This window comes from Pelophylax lessonae (assembly GCF_965119305.1).
Source record: "Pelophylax lessonae genome assembly, chromosome: 1".
NCBI lineage: Eukaryota > Metazoa > Chordata > Amphibia > Anura > Ranidae > Pelophylax > Pelophylax lessonae.
The window spans coordinates 235,309,100-235,333,227 of NC_138768.1; the positions used below are offsets into that span (position 1 = coordinate 235,309,100).

Consider the following 24,128-nt stretch of genomic DNA (forward strand, 5'->3'; position numbering starts at 1 on the left):
CCCACCGCTACAGCTACAGTGACAAAGGACCCCCAAACAAGGAGAAGAGAAAACTGAGCCAGAAGCGATAATACAGAGAGATATTGAGAGCAATAACCTGCAGAGCCCCGCAGAGTGTTGCCACCGCTGTCCTGCTTCAGAGGAAAAGGAAGTGCTGCTAAAATAGGCCGAACTTATAGGCTGCACGACCCAGGGAAAATGGCTGCCCCATAGGAAAGCATAGGAGGCTCCGCCAAAATGGCCGCCGAATATGCGGCCGAAACGATTGTTCGTCTACCGCAAAATGGCGGCGATTGGCACCAAAACAGCATGTAGCCCAACAGGTTATAAGAGAAATAGAAAATACAAAATGGAAATATTTGACCTCATCTAATTTAAATGAGTTGCAAATTAGGGCAATTGAATCCTTGCGAAACGAACCCTCCTTGACGATAAAACCATCGGACAAGGGGGGAAACGTGGTCTTAATGGATACCACAGGCTATGAGTCAATGGTCCGAGACATTTTAAACAATAAAGATTGGTATCGGAAAATCTCTGAATCTTATCTGAATAGGATAATCATCAAATATCGACAACTAATTTGTGAAGCTTATTCCAAAGCACTAATTGATAAAAAAACCTGGGAGTTTTTGAATGTGAGATATCCAAAGACTCCCACAATGTATGCCCTACCGAAAGTCCACAAAAATCTGTCAAAACCCCCCGGACGGCCCATTGTCTCCGGCAATGGTAGCCTAACCGAACCAGCTAGTCAGTTAGTTGATGATTACTGACGCCCCCACGTGCTGGCCTTGCCCTCCTATATCAGGGATACAAGTGATCTCATCAAAGCTATTGATGGGATCCTTTTTCCTAAGGGGGCTTGGCTGGTGGGAATCGATGTGGAAGCCCTCTACAACTCCATCCCACACCATTGTGGGGTCAGAGTTGTGGAGGGCTTCCTTTCCGAAAGGGGAGGTTCTTCAGAGGGCTATAATGCCTTCATTGTTTCACTTCTAAGCTTCATTTTAACCAACAATGTTTTTTTATTCAATGGCTCCAATTACCTCCAGGTGCAGGGTGTGGCTATGGGGACCAAATGTGCCCCATCTTATGCCAACCTGCACCTGGGGGGGGTGGGAGCGTGACCTCTTCTCCAGGGAGGACATCGAACAATTTGTTTCGGAGGTCCTCCTGTGGAGGAGATTCATTGACGATATTTTTATGATTTGGACCAGTTCCTTAGTATCCCTACAAAAATTCTTTGACATTTTGAAGTTGAATGAATTCAACTTAAAATTTACTTTCATGTATAGCCAAAGTAGTCTCGACTTTTTGGAAATTAGGATATATATTGACAAGGATGGCACCATTGGTTCCACCCTGTTTCGTAAAACCACAGCCGGCAACACAATCTTAAAAGCGGATAGCTCTCATCCCAAGCCCCTCATATCAAGTATACCTTTTAGTCAATACCTCCGCCTACGGCGCAATTGCACTAAGTTGTAGGATTTTGAGGTAGAGGCAAAAAATCTTCAAAATCGATTACTAGCTAGAGGCTATAGTAAGGCATGCTTAAAAAAGTCTTATCATAGGGCCAAGAAATTGGACAGGAATGATTGATCTTTGGAAACAAAGAAAAAGGAATTCGGAAATGTACGCCTCATCACGCGTTACTCAGGTCAACACAATCAAGTGCGCTCAATTTTGAGTAAGTTTTGGTACCTTATCGAAGCAGACGAAAAGGTATCCAAACATATTGGGAACCGTCTCCAAATCACCTTCAAAAGATCTCGATCCTTGAAGGATCAATTAGTTCATAGCCATTTTGCCCCTTCAAACAAGCCAAAAAAATCCTTGACTGGTACATATCCATGCAAAGATGGAATTTTTGCAAATATCTATCCAACACCAGTGAAATAATTCTTCCAAATGGAAATGTTTACAGGCCAACTTTCTATGCCAATTGCCAGACTGTTGGGGTTGTAACATAATGTACTGCACTTGTAAAGCTTTTTACATTGGGAAGACAAAGAGACCCTTTTTTAACCTCGTTAGAGACCATGTCAAACTTGTCCAGAGCAAAAAAAAAATTTGAAAGTCCAATTAGCCGTCACATGGGTTTGTACCATGGTTTTGGACGATAGGATGATGACTTTTTTTGCCCTTGAACATATCCCACTAAATGAACGAGGTGGTAGTGTAGATAAAAATTGATTACAACGCGAGACTAAATGGATTTTCAATTTGTCGGCCACTCGTTACCCTGGTATTAATGAATCCATAAGTTTCAAACCTTTTCTTGGTTAGGAGAATATTTTTGTCAATTCATAGGTTTTTTGCAACTCTTAGGAGTCTGCAAAATCCCTATATAGACAGACTTTTGTCTGTTTCCGACTTTTTATGTTGTCTATTATATTTTGTTATTATCTATATTTGACAGCTAACATTGTCTACTGCAACTGAACAGATGATATGATTGATAAGATGTAGACCTGATCCGTGCTGGAGGCAGCCGTGCTCTTTGTGGCCACCAGGGGAGACTTGGGACACAGAGTTTTATCCCTGCTGTTATTGCGACCCCATATGGGCACCCACGGTGGCTACTTTTATTCTCTTGACCTAGGTCCTTGGTCAAGATAGGGAACACCGTTTTCCTGCAGACTACCCCTAGATTTGAACTCTCCCATTAAATCATAGAAAATGATAATAAAACATTGATTTGTTTAAATGAACTATTAATCGATGTATTTGTGCTGAAATATTGATTATTTGAAATGTCTGATATAGATCTTTGGCCATTCAATAAGTTGCCCTATTTGATCAATCGTCATTTGATGGTTGGTTGTCAAATTTCTCTATAAATTGCAACATTCTGCATTTCTTTATCATTAATATTTTTATTTTCTATTTGTGGACCTCTTTAAGGTGTCATCTTCACTGGTTCTCGTTCCAGCATACTTTTCCAGCAGTTCCTTGGCTTTTGCCCCTATTAGATATGGTGATCGCGATACCGGAGGTGTATTTTCTTTACTTCCGGGTTGAACTACACCATGTGATGTCGCCGTCCAATCACGGCGTACGCCGCTCGCGGGTTCATTGGGCTAGTCTGCAGTATCTCGCTCTCACTCCCGCGGTGACGTCAGACGCCGCGGGAGTGAAGGAGATGCTTAAATGCCGGCGCATTTGTTCAGTGTCTCTCTGAACAACCGGGGAGCAGGAACGGTGGCGTCGGACACGAGGTAATGGCGGTTCCCATACAATGCTTTCTTCTGATCTGCAGCAGTCTGCCCATTTGGGCTATTTTTTGATACCATTATTATTTACAAGAGATTTTTCCCTTATCTCTTAGCTCTGACCTCTTGAAGATTTTTGAAGGGGTTTGTCCACTCGGATATTTTTCCAACTGGGCGCAGTCTAAACATCTATTTAAAGGTAAAGAGTGACTTTGATATGAACCAACACATGAGAAGTTATTGAATTTGATTTCTTTTTGAGGACTTCTTTTGATCTCCTCCTTTAATTGAGCCCTTAATACATAGATATATATATATATATACATAGATATATATATATATATATATATATATATATATATTCCCTTATAGGAAACTGGATTCAAGGTCCTGATATCCTTACATTCATCTCCACACCTCAGCTGTGCAGGGCACTGTTGTAGTGCATTGCAAGACTCAATAGAGGGTGATTATGTCATCATTTTACTTATTCTTATGTGTATCCATATATTCTCTTGCTAAATTCATCAATTGAAAACATTGAATTTCCTCTCTTTCTTTCTGTTCCTTTTTGGTTTATTACCCTTTAGGACATCAATTCAAATCAAGTATCAAGATACCATTTCCAGGCGATTTATTGATCTGGGTTACTCCCTGGAAGTCTTTCATAAAGATTTCTTCAATTGTTTGATTCTTTTCTCTAAACTGAATGGTAATTGAAGCTGCTTCAAATTCAGATTGATTAAAATTATATTTTTATTAAAACTATAATGGAACCTAACTTTGCAAAATTCCCTCGTGTCCTAGCCTCCTTATCTTTTAGTCTTGGATTGGCTTGCATCTCCTCTATGGGTTAACGCAGACTGGCAGGTGTCTCCGCCCCGCTCTCCTCCTTGCTGGGCCCTGCTCCATCCACGGTTCTCCCCGGCTTTAAAGGGTTCAGGTTCTCTTTAAGGTACAATTTATTTACTTGTGTTTGATTATATCTCAGATCTCATGATATAATATTGTGACGTCATAATGAGCATTTGCTTATGATATCAAATATGTTTTAGGTGTACATGTTTATTTTTGTTTGACACTTTCACAAGTTTCCTCTTTTTGTATATAGAATGTTCACTCTTGAAAAATGTCTATCAGACTCCTGAAGAAGCCATTGTGAAGATGGTGAAACATGTAGAGCTGACATATTCGAGTGCTTTCATATGCTTTTACATATTTTAAAAGTATTGTCTTTGTCATATTTTGAATAAAGTTATTTGTTTTTTTACAAAATTCAGATTTTTCTCCATCTTGAAATTTTTCATTTGCACCTTTAAAGTCCTATTCTTCCCACCCATTTGTTACCCAGCATGTAGCATAGTCCATAGAGAAGCCTACATGCCTGCCCATAGTTAAACATGGCGGACCGCACGGTATCACCCCGCTGCAGTCACATACACAGTCTGCACCCCCAAACACCGAAGCGACACAGGGAAGGGGACCCCCATAACACACACAGCGCCGCAGCGAATGTACAAGTGATCCCCGCAGGGACCGCATCAAGGAGTCACCAGGCACAGACATGGGGACCACACCGCAACACAGGACTGCCACCCCACACAGAGGCCCCAAACTGAAGTACTTACCTGTACCAGATGGCGTGGGGAGCCTCTCAGAACGGAAAGCCGCTGTCCTCATCTGACAGGGAATGCCGTTTGCCAGGGACATTGCACTGCTGAATCGCAGATGCGTCCAGTGAGGTAGCCACCTCACGGCTGCATCCCTGCTGCGAACAGGGATGGGTCGTTCATAGTGCCAGGGCGAACCATAGCGGAACGCTTGATGGCGGGCTGGGGGTCCATCTGACCCTCTGCCCTGGAGAACAAGGGCGGCTAGTCCGAATCCCAGCACCGCATGATCCATCTTCTTCCGAAGAGTCGACTAAAACTAAAGCTGACAAAATAAACAGCTAGAAAAGTAAGAAAAAACTGACATTTTCAAAGAAAATCAAAGAAAAAATAAGATAGGCTGAGACTGTAGCCCCAGCACAGGGAAGCCTAACTACTCCTGATGCTAGGCAGATTAAAACTGAGTTGGGAGTGATACTGCAGGGGGGTATTGGCCAGATGGGACAGCCCCCAGGGGTGTGTATATGCAAATGCCTTTTGTTTTTAACTAAGTCTATATGCCTAGCTACTCCTGCGGAGCAGAGGACAATACCCAACAGTGATGACTTAGAGGAGGCGGCGACTGTCGGAGGACGTAAGAGAAACAACGATATTTTTCTACTTTGACAGTTACAAAATATCCAATATATTCAATTTTTGTCATATATTTAGGCCAAAATGTATTTAGCTACATGTCTTTAACAAAAAAATTCTCAATGAGCGTATTTTTAACCGCTGTATGACCGGAAGGTTTTGCCCCATTCCTGACCAGGCCACATTTTGCGATACGGCTCTGCGTTAATTTAACAGACAATTGCACGGTCGTGCGACGCTGTACCCAAATTAAATTTATGTCCCTTTTTTTCCCCCACAAATAGAGCTTTCTTTTGGTGGTATTTGATCACCTGTGCGATTTTAACTTTTTGCGCTATAAACAAAAAAAGAGCGACAATTTTTTATCATTTTAGGCCAATTTGTTTTCTGCACACATATTTTTGGTGAAAAAAAATCGCAATAAGTGTATTTTGATTGTTTTGCGCAAAAGTTATTGCGTTTACTAACTAAGGGAAAGATTTCTGTAATTTTTGGTGTTTTTTATTTTAACGAGTAATGGCGGCGATCTGCGATTTTTATTGCGGGACTGCGACATTGCGGCAGATAGATCGGACCCTTGACTGACATTTTTGACACTTTTGGGGGTACCAGTGACATTACTACAGTAATCAGTGCTATAAATATGCACTGTTACTGTAAAAATGACACTGGCAGGGAAGGGGTTAATTTTTATTGGAGAGGGAGGGGTTAATATATGCCTGGTGCTTACTGACGTGTGTGGGGGGAGGTGACTGAGTGACACAGGGACAGATCGCAGGTTCAGCTATGCTGAACCCTGCAATCTGACCCTGCCTGTCACTTAGGAGATCCGCCCGCTTTGTTTACACAAGCGAGCGGATTTCCACACTAAATCCCCGACAATCAGGGAAGAGCAGCGGTGATCACCGCAGCACCTCCAAATGCCCGACTCCCGCTGTAACTGAATACAGCAGGAGCGGGGATCGTCTGGTGACGTAGGTCTACGTCGCCAGATGATAACGAACCACTTTGCCGCAGTACAGTCAACGTGACTGGTCGGCAAGTGGTTAAGTGGTTAATTTGAGGAAATGGCAGGTTTATTTTATTTATTTCAGTTTCTTATATAGCGCTGTCAGTTTACACAGCGCTTTACATATACATTACACATTCATATCAGTCCCTGCCATCAACAACCTAAGGTCCCTAACTCACATTCATACATACATAGTAGGGACAATTTTATACAGGATCCCATTAACCTACCAGCATGTCTTTGGAGTGTGGGAGGAAACCCACGCAGGCACAGGGAGAACATGCAAACTCCAGGCAAGTAGTGTCGTGGTTGGGATTCGAACCTCTTGCTGCTAGGTGGAAGTGCTAACCACTACACCACTGTGCCGGTCTACTCTATACTGCAATTTCCATCAGAAGCATAACACCAGCAATTTGGAGTTGATTTCTAGTAACTTTTACACTGTCTTATTAAATAAAAAAAAAACCTGAGGAGTAAGTTTAATTTTTTTTTTTTTTTAATCCAGTGCTATTAGCACACAACAGGTCAGGTATTCTCTCTAGATAAGAAGCTAACATACCACTGATGAGTCAATAGCATGTAAAAAAAACAAAAATTAGATCAAGATGTGCGTACCAAGGAAAATAGGACCAGACCGCACTGGATTAGGTACTATTTTTTTTTTCTGATTTGCCTTATGCATATATCACATTGAAAATTAAATGAAGTGAACGAGCAACAAAACTGCAGAATCTATGAAAAATAAATGTAGGGGATGACAATAAGACACTTGTAAGAGAAGACATGGTGGCTAGAGAATAAAAACAGGAGAATGAAACCATTAAGAGTCGGTTCACACTGAGGCGACACGACTTAAGGGGGCGACCTGTGAAGTCGCGTGCACCGCGACTTCGGCGCGACTTGCAGGGACTTCACATAATGGAAGTCTATGCAAGTCGCTCCGAGGTCGCCCCAAAGTAGTACAGGACCCTTTTTTCTAAGTCGGAGCGACTTGTGTCGCTCCTATTAGAACGGGTCCTAGACTACTCAATGGAGCGCGACCGACTGCGACTTGTCCGGCTGACAAGTCGCGGCAGTGTGAATGGGCTCTTAAAGGAGAGACAAGAAGACAAGAACACAAAACATTTAGAGAAAGAAAGAGCAGCAGAACAAGGAAAGCAACTAATAGCGTAGGTGAACTAGGAAAATACATTTTTTTTTTTTTATGTTAGCAAAGGATTTGTAGAGCATGTTACAAACTTGCTTACCCCAACAATTAGTTGAGTATCACTTGTCAAATCACCAATCACTAAATTCAAACAACTTTCAGTGTGATACTTTTCGGTAGATGTAAAACAAGTCTTGAGCTTCCCTTCCAACTGTTGAATAAATACGCATGACAGTAAATACAGACCTTAACAGAAAGATTATTACGATTGCTGAACTGTGTCAAAAATAATTACCTCCTTTGCAGTACTGAAGTCCATTTTGTCCACAGCTGTAAAAAAGAAATTTAGCCAATTCAATGTTTCTTCATATTTTTAGTAAAAAAAAAAGTAAAAAAATTGTATGCAAAAATCGGCAAGTCATACGTTGCGAATCACCGTACCCATACGTCGGTTGCGCACGGGGCTAGGAGGGGGCGTGCTCGAGCCCCTGCGATGTTCTGATTTGATTCAGAACCGATCAATCATCAGGTCCAGGCCAATGATTTTTGGCCAGGACCTGTTGATCGGTTCTGGCCAATTGCAGAACGTCCTGTGCCTGTGTAATGTTAACACTACACTAACACCAATACACACAGGCACATATTTAACCCCATGATCATCCCTCAGTTAACCCTTTCACTCCCTGTCACAGTGCACACTATATACAGTATACAAATAAATTTACTGATCACTGTATTAGTGTCATTTGTGACTTTAGTGTGAGAGACAGTTAGTGGTAGTCCCAGATAGGTTTGGTACCCGCCATATATCCCCCAATTTAATTATTAATAAGATTTAAACCCCTGATCAACTGCAGTTAACCCCTTCATTGTCCTGTCACGGTGTCACTATTTTAGTGTACAGATCTTCGTCAATTCAGGACAGCTTCAGATTGCCGGACACATTTAGTAATACATTTTAACCCTTCGATTGCCAGTGACACACACACACACACACTAAACACCTCCATTACTAGTATAGTGTCTGAACGGATCAATATACTAAACTATTGGGGACGCTAGTATACTTCTGATCCGATCAAAGATAGTGTTCCCAAAACACAGTATTGCTGCAACGACGCGTCATCGTAAATCGATTACGTTGACTACGGAAATACGTCGCCATGCGTGAAAGGGTTCGACGCGTCACACATCACACTCATGTCGCGTGTACATGGCGGCTTCTGCTCCTGGGAGAGAAAGTTCCAGTCTACCACAAAAAGCTAGACCACGATCATCAAGGGTATGGAAATTCTTTAAACAGAGGCCAGATTAAATGGTCCTTTGTTCCCTTTGCAAAACCGAAATGGCGTACAACGGCAGCACAACTGCAATGCACGAGCACCTCAGAAGAAAACATCCTGGCGCTCTCCGACCTCAAAAGGACGAGCCATCCCTGTAAGTAGTACTATTATTATTACATACAATTAATATATGCTAGCTAGGTAATAATTACGGATACATCATTTATTGGTGCATGCTCAGGGCCAGGGTACTCATTTGTTGCTGCTTTGCTTTAAGCTTTATAGCGGCCAGCTCACATTTTTTTTTTAAATGTTCCACAAGGAACTTTGCAGCCCTCAGTGCCTTGCTGATCTGGGGATCCCTCAGGGCATGGTTGACAACTGCAATCTGACCAGCACACCTGAGAGAAGAGATGCCATGCTTTTCTTCCAAAATACGCAGAGCAGCGACAACATTTGCACTGTAGAATTATATAACTACTACAACATTGGCCATGGATATCTCAAACGTCTCAGCTGCTTTTTCTACTAGAAGAAATACAATTAATATTGTAATCAAAGTAATCATATTAAACATAATTATTAATCACATTCGGTTCATTTAAAAATATGCAGATTTACTACCCTCTTTGAAATACAGTACATTATTGTTAGCATTGAGCATTCATAGATTTCATGTTTAAATTGGTTCCTAATGTCATTAATTATTATTATTGTGTTTGTTGTTTTTCTCATGAAGAGGCAAAGCTGTGTACAAGATTTCTTCTTTCATAAAAAGGATGTCCCTGTTTGCACACTCCAAAATGGCCATTACACTTACCAATAGCATACTCAACATGATTGTAAACGATATGAGACCTCTTTCTATTGAAGACGGTCAAGGATTTTGTGAGATGATCAACACGTTTTACCCAGGATACACACTTCCCTCCAGGTCCCATTTCACTAAGCTGATGGAGAAGATATATGAGGAGAATTTTCAAAGATTGAAAGCGTCACTCAAAGATGTGAAATCCAAAATAGCTCTCACCACAGACGCATGGACCAGTATTGCCACAGAGGCATACTTAGGTGTCACATGCCACTTCATTAATGAAGACTGGAAGCTTACATCGTACAATCTGACCACTATGCCACTTGAAGATCGACACACAGCTGAAAACATTGCTAACTGGGTGGAAAAAGCAGCTGAGAAGTTTGAGATATCCATGGCCAATGTAATTGTAGTTGTCCATGATAATGTTGCAAATGTTGTCGCTGCTCTGCGTATTTTGGAAGAAAAGCATGGCATCTCTTCTCTCAGGTGTGCTGGTCATACATTGCAGTTAGTTGTCAACCATGCCCTGAGGGATCCCCAGATCAGCAAGAATCTGAGGGCTGCAAAGTGCCTTGTGGAACATGTTAAAGAAATTATGAATGTTTCATAATCATTTATGCCTATAAGAATATATACATATGCCTACATAAGTAGTTTTTTTGTTAGAACTGCAAGTCATCACATGATTTTCCACCATATCCTGCTAATAATTTAAACAATGGCTTACTATACTCCATGACATCACTATATCCTGTCCTATGTTCTGTAGCCTAGGAAAATGGCCCATGTGCCTAATGGATAGTGACAGTATGCTATAGAAGTCAAGATGGGCAGAGGATCACCAATTCCCCCAATGCTGCGGCGAAAAATAGTGCAGCAATATCAGAAAGGAGTTTCTCAGAGAAAAATTGCAAAGAGTTTGAAGTTATCATCATCATCTACAGTGCATAATATTATACAAAGATTCAGAAAATCTGGAACAATCTCTGTGCGTAAGGATCAAGGCTGGAAAACCATACCGGATGCCCGCGATCTTCGGGCCCTTAGACGGCACTGCATCACATAAAGGAGTGCTACTGTAATGGAAATCACAACATGGGCTCAGGAATACTTCCAGAAAACATTGTCGGTGAACACAATCCACCTGGCCATTCACCGTTGCCAACTAAAACTCTATAGGCCAAAAAAGAAGCCATATCTAAACATGATCCAGAAGCACAGGTGTTTTAGCTGGGCCAAGGTTCATTTAAAATGGACTGTGGCAAAGTGGAAAACTATTCTGTGGTCAGACTAATCAAAATTTTAAGTTCTTTTTGGAAAACTGGGATGCCATGTCATCCGGACTAAAGAGGACAAGGACAACCCAAGTTGTTATCAGTGCTCAGTTCAGAAGCCTGCATCTCTGATGGTATGGGGTTGCATGAGTGCGTGTAGCATGGGCAGCTTACACATCTGGAAAGGCACCGTCAATGCTGAAAGGTATATCCAAGTTCTAGAACAACATATGCTCCCATCCAGACATCGTCTCTTTCAGGGAAGACCTTGCATTTTCCAACATGATAACGCCAGACCACATACTGCATCAATTACAACATCATGGCTGCGTAGAAGAAGGATCCGGGTACTGAAAAGGCCAGCCTGCAGTCCAGATCTTTCACCCATAGAAAACATTTGGTCCATCATAAAGAGGAAAATGCAACAAAGAAGACCTAATACAATTGAGCAACTAGAAGCCTGAATTAGACAAGAATGGGACAACATTCCTATTCCTAAACTTGAGCAACTTGTCTCCTCAGTCCCCAGACATTTGCAGACTGTTATAAAAAGAAGAGAGGATGCCACACAGTGGCAAACATGGCCTTGCCCCAACTTTTTTGAGATGTGTTGATGCCATGAAATTTAAAATCAACTTATTGTTCCCTTAAAATGATACCCTTTCTCAGTTTAAACATTTGATATGTCATCTATGTTGTATTCTGAATAAAATATTAAAATTTGAAACTTCCACATCATTGCATTCGGTTTTTATTCACAATTTGTACAGTGTCCCAACTTTTTTGGGTTTGGGTTTGTGTGTGTATATATATAATATATATATATATATATATATATATATATATATATATACACACACACACACACACACACACACACACACACACATACAATAACGTTGTGCATTGTTGCCAAAAAGTTCAATTTTGGTTTCATCTGACCAGAGCACCTTCTTCCACATGTTTGGTGTGTCGCCCAGGTGGCTTGTGGCAAACTTTAAACGACACTTTTTATGGATATATTTAAGAATGGCTTTCTTCTTGCTAATCTTCCATAAAGGCCAGATTTGTGCAGTATATTTATATTTATGCAGTATCCTATGGACAGAGTCTCCCACCTCAGCTGTAGATCTCTGCAGTTCATTCAGAGTGATCATGGGCCTCTTGGCTGCATCTCTGATCAGTCTTCTCCTTGTATGAGCTGAAAGTTTAGAGGGACGGCCAGGTCTTCGTAGATTTGCAGTGGTCTGATACTCCTTCCATTTCAATATTATCGCTTGCACAGTGCTCCTTGGGATGTTTAAAGCTAGGGAAATCTTTTTGTATCCAAATCCAGCTTTAAACTTATCCACAACAGTATCTCGGACCTGCCTGATGTGTTCCTTGTTCTTCATGATGCTCTCTGCGCTTGAAAACGGAACTCTGAGACTATCACAGTGCAGGTGCATTTATACAGAGACTTGATTACACACAGGTGGATTCTATTTATCATCATTAGTCATTTAGGTCAACATTGGATCATTCAGAGATCCTCACTGAACTTCTGGAGAGAGTTTGCTGCACTGAAAGTAAAGGGGCTGAATAATTTTGCACGCCCAATTTTTCAGTTTTTTATTTGTTAAAGTTTGAAATATCCAATAAATTTCGTTCCACTTCATGATTGTGTCCCACTTGTTGTTGATTCTTCACAAAAAATTACAGTTTTATATCTTTATGTTTGAAGCCTGAAATTTGGCAAAAGGTCAAAAAGTTCAAGGGGGGCGAATACTTTCGCAAGGCACTGTAATAGTTGGGTCGCACTCACAGACCAGACTGGGAAGACCATAAGGAACTAGGATTTCCAGTGCGTCACCCGATGCAGCCCTTGACTGAAGTTCACACAGGAACATGAAATAAAGGGAAAGAAAATAAATTCAATTTAAAAAGAAATGCCAGGTCCGCAGATCCCAGCAGGGAGCCAGGTCCTTTCTTCTGAATAGGCAGAAAAAACGGAAGTCCTATAGCAGGAAGTAATGGTATACCCCCTGGGGCTGTCTTAGGGGCGTAGCGGAAATTGTTTCCGCCAATTCCTACTCCTGAAGAGAGAGCAGCATAGGCCCAAGGGTCTAGAAGACATGGAGCTGTGTCCGTTCGTGAACTAAAGCGAAATCATTTTTTTTTTTTTTTTCTCCAGAATGGTCGCTCTTTTTTGCTTATAGCGCAAAAAAGAAATAAAAAAATTGCACATGTGATCCAATATCACCCAAAGAAAGCTATATTTGTGGGAGAAAAAGGACATCAACTTTATTAGGGTACAGCGTCGCACGACCGCGCAATTGCTCGTTAAAGCCAGTGTCGAATCGCAAAAAAAATGGCCTGGTCACAAAGGGGCAAAATCTTCTGGTCCGGAAGTGGTTAAGGGGGGTGTGTCCCTTTCCTCCAATCAGCTCTCAGATCTCCCCTTAATTCAACCACCTTCCCCCCGCTTTCTGAAATCTCAGACAAGCTATACAATTCTGCACCTTGAATAGCTATAGAGAAGAGATGGCTGGAGATAAAATGGTGTAACTTATGCAGGAGGGTTTGATCGCTGTGTATCACCTGAGGATAGTCACTTCACTAAGGATATGTAAGGATTTAAAACCACTTAAAGTCTCTTACTATTTAGCATTTGACAATATGAGCTGTATTACAAGCTTTTACATTATGTTTAATAATAGGGGTCTGTCCCTTAACTGTATTTTAATTTCTAATAACTCCAAAAGTGGAAATACCACTATCCTACATCAAGATGTAAGAGGTCAGCCTCAACTGATAGGGGCAAGGGTAAACCATGCAGATATCAGGCACTTTTAATTAGCAAGGCAAACGCAGTTCAATGCAGGAGGGCTTTGTAACGCAAATCCATCAAAAAACTAAAATTAGTGAGGTTTGGCAAACCGCTCTAATGTGGAACAAGGACTGAAGGCTTTATTCCACCCAAAGCACTACAAAGACTCTGGGCTTAAGAACCCAGCTCAGAACTTAAGATCTGAGAAAACAACAAAGTTGGTTTCTTCCATGGCAGAAACAAACCCTGAAGGCCACCATCTTGTGTAGGTGAGAAACCTTAATGACATGCATACAGCACCCACAACCCTGGCAGCCAATGACTCACAATATGCTTTATAGCAAGCAAGTTAGTTGCACCCACTAAAAAAATCTAACCCAGTAATGACCCACAATTTGAATGCACTCTGTGGCAACATACATACAAGCTTATTAAGCAGAACTCTGCATTTTGGGCATACGTCCCTGAACACACTTGGTCCCAAGTGCAAGTACTACTCAGTACAACATCCAGCTTCTGCATATTATGGCCTGTCATAGAATTTGACAAGATGCTTGCAGCAGGGCTGGACACTGCACCCGTGCCTCCTGAGTGCCCAAAAACCTTTGACCTACAGGAGCCAAACAACCTTCTTGCACAATGCCTTATACCTCGATAGCTTGTGCTGCTCCTATTATGCCAGTCAAGGTGACACCAGGAAAAATGTACAGCCTTTTTAACTTACAATATTTGAAAACCAGTCATTGGAGAAATACCTAGGTATTTATTCCTCTCATGGATTCAATGACTCTTAATATGAAGTCTGTGTGTTTTGACTCACTTGTTGAGTACTTGTTAGGTGTCAGTGAAAGTTTCCAAGGTAGCCTTTTTTTTTTTTTGTATTCTTTTAATAAAAGGAGAGGTCCAGTAATAGTGATCCGTTGGTCACAGCAGAAAATTACCTTTTGCAAAAAAATGTGCTATTAAACATAAAAATATATATATATTACAAAATAAGGAGTTTAAATCTTTAACATACCATCATTTATCCTTGCAAGATGAAAGTACATTATACAGTAGAGGCCTCCATTTGTCAAAAGGAACATGTGATACACACCTGGAGAAGAACATTTAGTAAATTAGAGGTTTCATGCAAAAATGCACAATGTGTTAGAAAACAAGTGGTAACATGAAAATGAGCTTTGAGTAATTTGATGTGCAGATTGTCATGTAATTAAGTGATTATATAAAACAGATTTCTGCCCTTCACAGGAGAATATGATTTCCTCCTAAACACTTCAGTTTTTTTTTTTTTTTTTTCAGTTCAGCACACTGGGATGAAAGTAAAAATGGGATTTTTGACTTACGGTAAAATTAATTTTGCTGATGTTCATTAACGTACACAGCTCCTTATCTTCTTGACCATTGGGTTTTTACAGCCCCCTACAAGAGTATAACACTAGGCAGGAAAAATTTGATTTTTGTAAGAAGTTACCGTAAAATCCTTTTCTCCGAGTCCTTTGACAGACGCAGCTCTTAATGCTTCTTCACTAATGGGTTATGCGCCATCTACAGGTATAGACTAGGCAGTGAAAATTTTCAATCGACACGCCTACAGGGGCTGCCCCTCACGACATAGCCCCAGACACACTGTGCTCTCAAATGAGTTTCGTAGCAAGCAGTGAAAGAAGACACAACCAACCCCAAAAAAGAGGAGTGGAAGCTGCTTCTGTCAAAGGATTTTACAGTAAGTTCTTACAAAAATCCAATTTTCTCTTACGTTCTTTGACAGACGCAGCTCTTAAAGCTTCTTCACTAATGGAACGTCCCAAAGCAGTGTAGGCATTTGGGGTAGGAAGAGCGCAACCAAAAACTGTTAATTTATTACCAAGGCTAAAAACTTAGCCAACTGGGCAACAAAAAGCTCAACCAATACCAACAGAAGCTTACCCAGAAAAGAAAAAATACAACCCTTAAAGAGGAAAAAAAAAAAAAAAACAAGTCTCTTTAAACAGCAGCCTGCAAAACCTTGCAGCCAAATGAGGCATCCAAGGATGCCATGAAGTCAACTTAATAGAATTTTTAAATATGTACAGACGACCAAGTCGCCACTTTACATACCTGAGCAACAGAAGCCTGATAGCGAAAAGCCCAAGATGCGCTCAGTGCTCAAGCAGAACGCGCCCTCACAGGGAAGGAGAAAACCTGACCCCCTAATGAAGAGGCTCGAACAATTGTCTGCCTGATCCATTCTGACATGGTCGCAGCAGACCCATCCGAACCCTCACGAGATCCCTCAGGAAGGATAAACAAGGAATCAGATGTCCAAAAGGACTCTGGCTGACAGGAAAACCCTGATCGCCCGAACCACATCCAGCAAATGCAAGGCAAATTCCTTGGGATGCTTGGGCATAGCACAAAAGCAAAGGCAAAACAATATCTTCGTAGGAAGTGGACAGCAGACATCCCCTAAGGAAGAAAAGACTGATTAGGTTGTAGAAAAACCTTATCCCTATGAACCACCAAATAAGGCGAACGGCAGGACAAGGCAACCTTCTGAGACAACAAAGGCAGAGAAATTGCCCAAATATTGTCAAAGGGAGCCCGTTAACGAACGGACAGAAAACAAATCCATAGCCCACAGAGGCAAGGGGGATCTCCTCGGCGGAGCCAGAGGACGCACCCCTGGAATAAGGGTGTGGAACAAGGAATTAGACGCCAAGGGGCGTCAAAAGTAAACGGCTAAAACCGACATCTGACCTGTAAGCGTGCCTAAAGCCAAGCGTTGCTCAATTTCTTTCTGTAAGAAGCCTAAGACCCTCACCACCGAAAACGAGCGAGGACGCAACTTTGCGATTCACCCCAGGCAATATGCCTCTGCCAAGTACAATAAGAAATCTTCCTGGAAGATGCCTTCCTAGCTCCCAGCAAGGCAGGAATTACAGAATCAGAGAGACCTCTGTATCCCAACACCTGGCCTTCACATGCCGGTAAGGTCAGCGACCATAAAGCAGGATGGAAGATCAGCCCTTGAGACAGCCGATCCCCCCCTCAAAAGGCAGCCACCAGGGAAGCTCGACGACCATCATTGCCAGGCCTGCAATCCAAGACCGGCGAGGCCAGTCCGGGGCTACCAGAATCACTGACACCTGTTTCACCGCCAACCTGAGGAGGAACCTTGACAATAGCCGCTTCGGAGGAAAGGCATAAAAGCAGCCTATACTGGCTCCAAGGAACCAGCAATGCGTCTGCCAGAGGATCTCAAGCCCTGGCCACAAACCTCTTAACCTTGCGCAGAGAAGACGCAAACAGATCCACCTTCGAAGTTCCCCACCATGTACACAGATGAGAAATCTCTGGATGCAGGGACCATTCCCCCTGAGCCAGAACCAGATGACTCAGGCACTCCGCCAGCCAGTTCCCCACTCCTGGAATGTGAACTGCGGAGAAAGCCGGAACATGTTCCCCAGCCCAAGTCAGAATCTCGGCCACCTCCTGGTGCCCCTTGGAGGATTGATATAAGCCACAGTCGTGGCATAGTCGGATTGTACCCGAACCAGAAAGCCGTGCAGCTGAGTCGCCCAGTGGAGCAGGCAGAGCCTGATTGCCCTAAGCTCCAGGACAAATAACGGCAAGGAGGATTTCGCCGTGGCCCAGAGTCCCTGGGCACAGAGACTGTTCAGCACTCTACTCCAGCCCTACAGGCTGGCATCTGCGCTGACCACTGTCCACAACAGTGGTAGAAAATAAAACTCGCTCTGGCTCAGAGCGGGCGACAGAAGCACCGCGAGAGCTCTAACCACGTGGACGGGCTCAGACATACCAGTCTGTCTAGGGACTGCGGATCCGTGTTCCACCTGACAAGGATCTCGAACCGTAGAGGTCTTGTGTTAAATTGAGCAAAACGAGACCACCCCGAAGGTCGACATAATGCGTCCCAAGTCCGCATGCAAGTCCGCAGGGAGGAGAGATCAATGCCTATCAGCAACATGATCTCGCTATGCAACATCCGAAGCTGGTCCCCGGGGAGAAAGACTCGCCAGAGAGAAGTCCAAATTCATACCAAGGTCAGCGCAGACTTCTTGAAGTTGATGGTCCATCCAAACTCCTGAAGGGTCTGAACCCTGACTGACAGGTCGCCCAACAGGGTTGAATAAGAACTTGCTCTCAACAGGAGATCGTACAGATATCCAAGGATCGCAATCCCCTTTTCCGGAGCAAAGCCAACGACGGAGCCAAAACCCCGGGGAAGACTCTGGGAGCGAAGGCAAGACCAAGGGGTGAAGCCACAAAATGAAAGTGCTCCTCCGCCACTGAGCAAGGAGATCCTGCACTGCCTCTCTGAGATCAATCTGTCTGCTGGACAAGACCGAATTTCGATTGTTTGTACCCCAAACAAATTAGTTCGGGAACCCATTTGTCCTGAATCAGAGATCAAGGGTTCCTGAAAGTAACGCAGACGCCCCCCCCCCAACCCAGAATCGGGTGAAGGCGCCCCTTTATGCAGAAGATTTTCCTGCCGAACCGGACCGGATAGTCTTGGGCTTACCCGACTAAGCCTTCCAGTTACTTCCAGATGCTCTGAACGGTTTACCAGTTTCTTGCGCCCTTGAGGTCCGAAAAAAAAAATGCCTGTGAGACGAGAAAGATGGTCCCCTCTTATGGCGAGGTGCCTTGCCTTTTGAGGATCGGGGTAGCAGAGAACTCTTACCACCGTTAGGCCCTTGATTAACTCATCCAAGGAGTCACCAAACAGGCGTTCACCTAAAAAAATGGGAGATCAGTTAAGGCCTTCTTAGAAGTCTGGCCCGCCGAGCAGCTCTGCAGCCACACCATGTGGCATATGGCAATCCCCGCCGCTGACACTCCAGCAACCAGAGGAGCCGCGTCCAGGGCCACAGCACACAGGCACACCAGGGCCTGGGTCATCTGGTCCCTGAGCTCATCAGAGCCGGGAGGACTGACTCAGCATTCAAGTTACCCCTAGGCACTGCTACCCATTCTGTAACTGTCTGAGAAACCAGTACAGACACTAATACAGGCTTAAGTATCGAGCCCGGCAGCAAATGCAGGTAGCGGGAAAGGGATTCCACCCATCAGTCCACTGGGTCCGTAAACACCGGTGGAGACATCCACAGGAACCACAGTAGATTTGTTCTGGAAACAGGGTGATCCACCTTTTTGAGACTGAGTCAGCAAAGGGATAACGGCGTTTAAAGCGGTTTTGTACCACATCCACGTGCGTGATGCGCCATTGCTCATTCACCATAACGTGAAAGTCCTCAGGACAAGGGAACCCCTGACCCGACTTCTGGGCTTTTGCGGGAGCCAAAAACTACCCGCTGTCCTGACTGTGTGGGCACTTCATCCATTTTCAATGTTTTCCTTACTAAAAGAATCAGTGCTTCTAACTTAGCACGTTCCCGCGCTGCAGACGAGGAGGGCATATCCTCCTGACCATCTGACTGAGGACAGGGATCTTTCAGGACTGGGATTGTCCATGGCGACCATATCAGGCTCTGAATCAGAGGACTGAGAAGGCAGTGGCCATTTCTGGATAGCGACTTGTGTTATCACAAAGTCCACCTTGACGCCAGATTTTTCAAAGCTGCAGACAGAGACATGAGACTGTGATCCGGATTGTCCGGCATGCGCACTAATAAAGTCTAAGGGGGATTTTTTACCTCAAAACTCCATTTTGCAGATTTCAGAAAAAAAGAGTGCACTGCCCCTTTAAATCACGATCGCGGTTTGCACCGCAGTCCACCTTAAAAGGCTGGCAGGAGCAAAAGTGTGCCCAAGGAATACCCAAAGGAACAAAACCCCTTACTTTCACCTCTGAGAGGTAGCAGCTCTGTAGTGTAATCTGCAGCATGAAAACGTCTGACAGGAAGTGACATATCGCCAAAGGTGCCGCACACTGCCTGTGTAGCCTCAGACTACAAGAAAATGGTGCCAATAGTAAAGTATAGGAAGCACAGGGAAAATGGCTGCTGCCCTTACACAAAGAGAGCCAATGCCCACACTTAAAATGGTGGCCTGAAAACAGAGCAAAGCGCTCAGGACCCCAGACATGAGGCCAACGCAGGAACCCACAGGACAAGGTAACATCCTCAGTACCACCCTTCCTCAGGCATCAGACGCCGACTATAGCGCCCCCAGTGGGAGCGGGGAGGGCAGGATCTCTCCTGATAGGCCTGGGGGGATCTTTCAGGAAAAAAAAAACAGCCCTGTTATGCCCAGGAGAGAGCCCACATCTCCCTCTCAGAGGTCTGCCACAGGGACACGTGGGGCAATGCATCACTCACCATACCATGGACCGGGTGGGCTCCACTCCAAAACAGCTCGCCTCCCACCCTGAGTGGGGGAGCTGTCAGCCAAGAGCGGTACGTTGCAACTCAGGGTGTTCCAGGTCGATGCGTGGCGGCGAGGCTTCCGCTCGCAGGCTCGTCCCCATCCACCGGGACTCCGTCGTGGTGAGGCCTGAGCGGACCACAACCTGCTCACGCTCGTTGGCCAGGCTGGGAGACCATAAGGATATACATTATTCAGTGCGAAACCCCAGCCCAGCTGTTGCTTGTAGTTCACCAGGAGGATCCCCCTGACACTAGCTAGTGATAGTGAGTAAAGAGAAACAAACATTCTCAAAATAAAATAAAAACTGAGACCGAAGTCCCAGCAGGGAACCTAGGTCCTACTTCTAAACTAGGCAGCAAGAAACTGATTTGAGAGCAGTGTGTCTGGGGTTATGTTGTGAGGGACAGCCCCTGTAGACGTGTCAAGTGAAAACTTTTCACTGCCTAGTCTACTCCTGTAGATGGCGCATAACCCATTAGTGAAGATGAATTAAGAGCTGCGTCTGTCAAAGGACACAAGAGAAAAGCTTTACTATGCCTATGGGGCAGTCCCAGGGGGTATACTCCCACTCTCAGCTATAAGCACTCAATTTTGTAACAAGGAGTGTCAGGAGAATAAGAACTCCGCAGAGGGGTGGGTGCTGTGTCCATCAATGAACATCAAAGAAATGGATTTTACGGCAAGCCAAAAATCCCATTTTCTCTTTCTTTCATTGACAGATACAGCTTCTTATCTTCACGACCATTGGGATGTCCAAAAGCAGTATCACACACCAAGAAAAAATCCCCAAGGCTAAACCGTAGCCAACCAGATAACATGGAGGTCAACCATAAACAACCGGAGCTCACCTGAAAAAAACAATACACCCTCAAAGAGGACCATGTCCCCTAAACAGCAGCCTACAAAACCTTGCGGCCAAAAGAAGCATTCGCAGGTGCCAACACATCCACTTTATAGGACTTTGTGAAAGTGTGCACAGACGACCAGGTGGCCGTTTTGCAAACCTGCAGCACTGACGCCTGATGACAGAAGGCCCAGAACGCGTTAAGTGCTCAACTAGTGTGTGTCTAAACAGGTAAAGGATGAAGCTGACCCTTAATGGAATAGGCCTGATCACCGTCTGTCTGATCCATCTGCAAATGGTCACAGCAGAAGCGGCCAACCCTTTCCAAGGTCCATTCGTGAGTACAAATAGTGAGTCTAACTTCCTAAAGGACTCCGTAGCTGCCAGGTACACCCTAATTGCCCAAAACACATTCAGGGAAAGCAAGGCAATTTCCTTAGGATGTTTAGGCCTGCGACACAGGAAAGGCAACAATGTCTTCATTCAAAAGGAAATCGGAGACTACCTTTGGAAGGAATGATGGACAGGGACGAAGAACCACCTTATCTCTGTGAACCACCAGGTAAGGCGAAAGACAAGACAATGCCGCCAGCTCCGGCACCCTGCGCGCAGTAGTAATAGCTACCAAAAATGCTACCTTCTGGTACAACGTAAGCAGGGCAACCTCCTAAATATTTTTGAAGGGAGGTTTCTGGAAAACTGACAACCAAATTGAGGTCCCACGGCGGCAATGGAGAGCGCGCAGGAGGAGCCAAGTGTGGAACTCCCTGGATAAAAGGTATGTACCAAGGAATGTGTAGCTAATGGACGTTGAAAGAAAACCGCCAAGGCCGAAACCTGGCTCTTAATGGTACCCAATCATAAAGAGATACCCGTGTTGGATGCTTCAATAGGTGCCACATCCCAAATATGTACTAAAGAGAAAATTTCCCCTATTGGTGGGACTTTAAAGGCACTCAAGTATAGATATACACAATGTTTAAAAGTATTAAATTTTATTGACAAATTACAGAATAACATAAAAGACAGTAAGTTCAATAAGATACATCACATTTGGCAGATAATGAATAACCACACCATTCCAGGGTGATGACCCAACTAGTTTCGGAGTTTCATGACAGATACTCCTTCTTCAAGGGGAGACCCTGGGTAGTGGTCTGTAAATAATTAATCAGACAAAAGTCAAAAGACATTAAGCCAGTAGAATATTACAACTGGAGCATTACAGTAAATTCAAACAATAAATACGTTTGTTTTTTGAGTTACAAAAGGAAGATTTCAACTTACATTCACTGCGGTGATGATTGACACAATATAAACTTGCCATCAAGGTATTAAAATCAAGTGGTCAACTTGCTCAACCAGGTCCAGCATTTTGCTTTGTACAGTGTCTAACTGAAGTGGTGTTGCCCTTGTTTTGATATAGGGGCTAGATTATAGTATATAACAATAATCGGCCTCGGGGTGCACTGAAAAGAAAACTGGAACCCACATGTGGTGAATCCGCTGGAAAACTATCAAAACACAGCTGTCAGAAAATTTATCTTGTCCTATATGAGAACATGAGTCAAAAAATGGCTTTCAAAAAGCCGAAAAATAAAGCAAAAAGAGAGAACAGTATAGCAGGAGGAAGCAAAATATGCTTGCTTTTTATTAGTGTTTGATGTTTAATATTTATTAGATCATAATCTGAAAAAAAGGGGGGGAGGGGGGCTAAAACAAACTGGGGGTCTTCTAGCCTAGTAGCCCGCTTTCTTGTTTGCCCATTTATGCAGTAATTGGCTTATTGACAGAGAACATCTAATTTGCAGTCTGAGAAAAAGGGGGGCTAAAACAATCTGGGGGTCTTATAACCTAGTAGCCTATTTAATTGTTTGCCCATATGTATAGAGATGACTGATTGGCAAAAAAATGTCTGATTAGCAACAAAAAAAAGCATAGGGTAGGAAAAGCCCAGTGTTCGAACATATAAAAAAAGGTCAATTTGTACATGTTCCAAGTACAATAGTAGATCTTCCTAGAGGTAGCCTTTAACAGCGCAGGAATCACAGATTCAGACAAACCTCTATTCTTCAGCACTTGGCTTTCAACAGCTAAGCCGTTAAAGCCAGCAACTGTAAAGCAGGATGGAAGATTGGCCCTTGGCACAACAGACCTTCCCAGAGAGGAAGTCTCCAAGGAGCATCAGCGACCAGCCGTACCACATCAGCGTACCAACACCAGTGAGGCCAGTCTGGAGCCACTAGAAAGCATCTGTGGCATCAGCCAGAGAATTTCCGAGACCATACCTTTCTTGAAATGTATATAGAAGAGAGAGCTGGAACTAATCGGTCAACCCACCTTAGAATGTTGGCTACTTCCCGAGCCGCCAGGACACTTCTTGTGCCCCCTTGGTGATTGACCTAGACCACGGCTGTGGCATTGTCCGATTGAATTCGTACCGGACACCCTTGAAGACAAATTGTCCAATGATCCAGACAAAGTCTGATCGCTCTGAATTCCAGTGCATTATTCGGCAGTCTGGACTCTTCCAGAGTCCTGACCCCCTGAGTAGAATCTGTGCCGAGGACGTCTCTCGACCTGGACAGACTGGCATCCATGGTGACAACCGTCTAGTACAGGGGGAGAAAGGGTTTTCCCTGTCGAAGTTCCAGAGAACAAAGCCACCTCGAGAGACCGTGGATTCTTGTCCCATTTCACCAGAAATCTCTTGTGGAACTGTGCAAACGGAACCACCTGAAGGTAGACACCATCAGGCCCAGGACCCGCATGCAAGCCCGGAGGGATGAACGCCCACTGGACAACAGAAGCTGAGTTGCCTACCTTAAAAAGTCTGGGATTTTTCCAGAGGAAGAAACACTCTGGGCTGAGGCAGAGTCCAGAGTCAGACCCAGATAGCCCAGTTTTGTGGACAGAACCAGAGCAGACTTCTGAAGGTTCAGAATCCAACCGAAACTCCCTCAAGAGTTTGCAAAGAAATCTCCAAGTTGTCCATTAGAGCAGCCGGAGGCTCCACTCTCATAAGAAGATCATCCAGGTACCCCAGTACCGTGATCCCCCTCTGATGCAAAAATGCAAGCACCGGGGCCAACACTTTTGTGAAGACCCAAGGAACTTTAAAGAGGTTTGAGTAAAACCCCTGAAA

General features: G+C 43.9%; 1 protein-coding gene across 1 annotated transcript in view; it reads right to left on the minus strand.

Moving 5' to 3' along the window:
* KNTC1 (kinetochore associated 1) overlaps window positions 1–24,128 on the minus strand; it is a 792,142-nt gene that overhangs the window by 608,529 nt on the left and 159,485 nt on the right. The window contains exons 6-8 of the mRNA XM_082256649.1: window positions 14,822–14,899; window positions 7,916–7,950; window positions 7,721–7,831 (exon numbers count right to left, since the gene is read on the minus strand). Coding sequence (XP_082112775.1) covers window positions 7,721–7,831; window positions 7,916–7,950; window positions 14,822–14,899 — 224 coding nt within the window. The remainder of the gene's footprint in view (window positions 1–7,720; window positions 7,832–7,915; window positions 7,951–14,821; window positions 14,900–24,128) is intronic.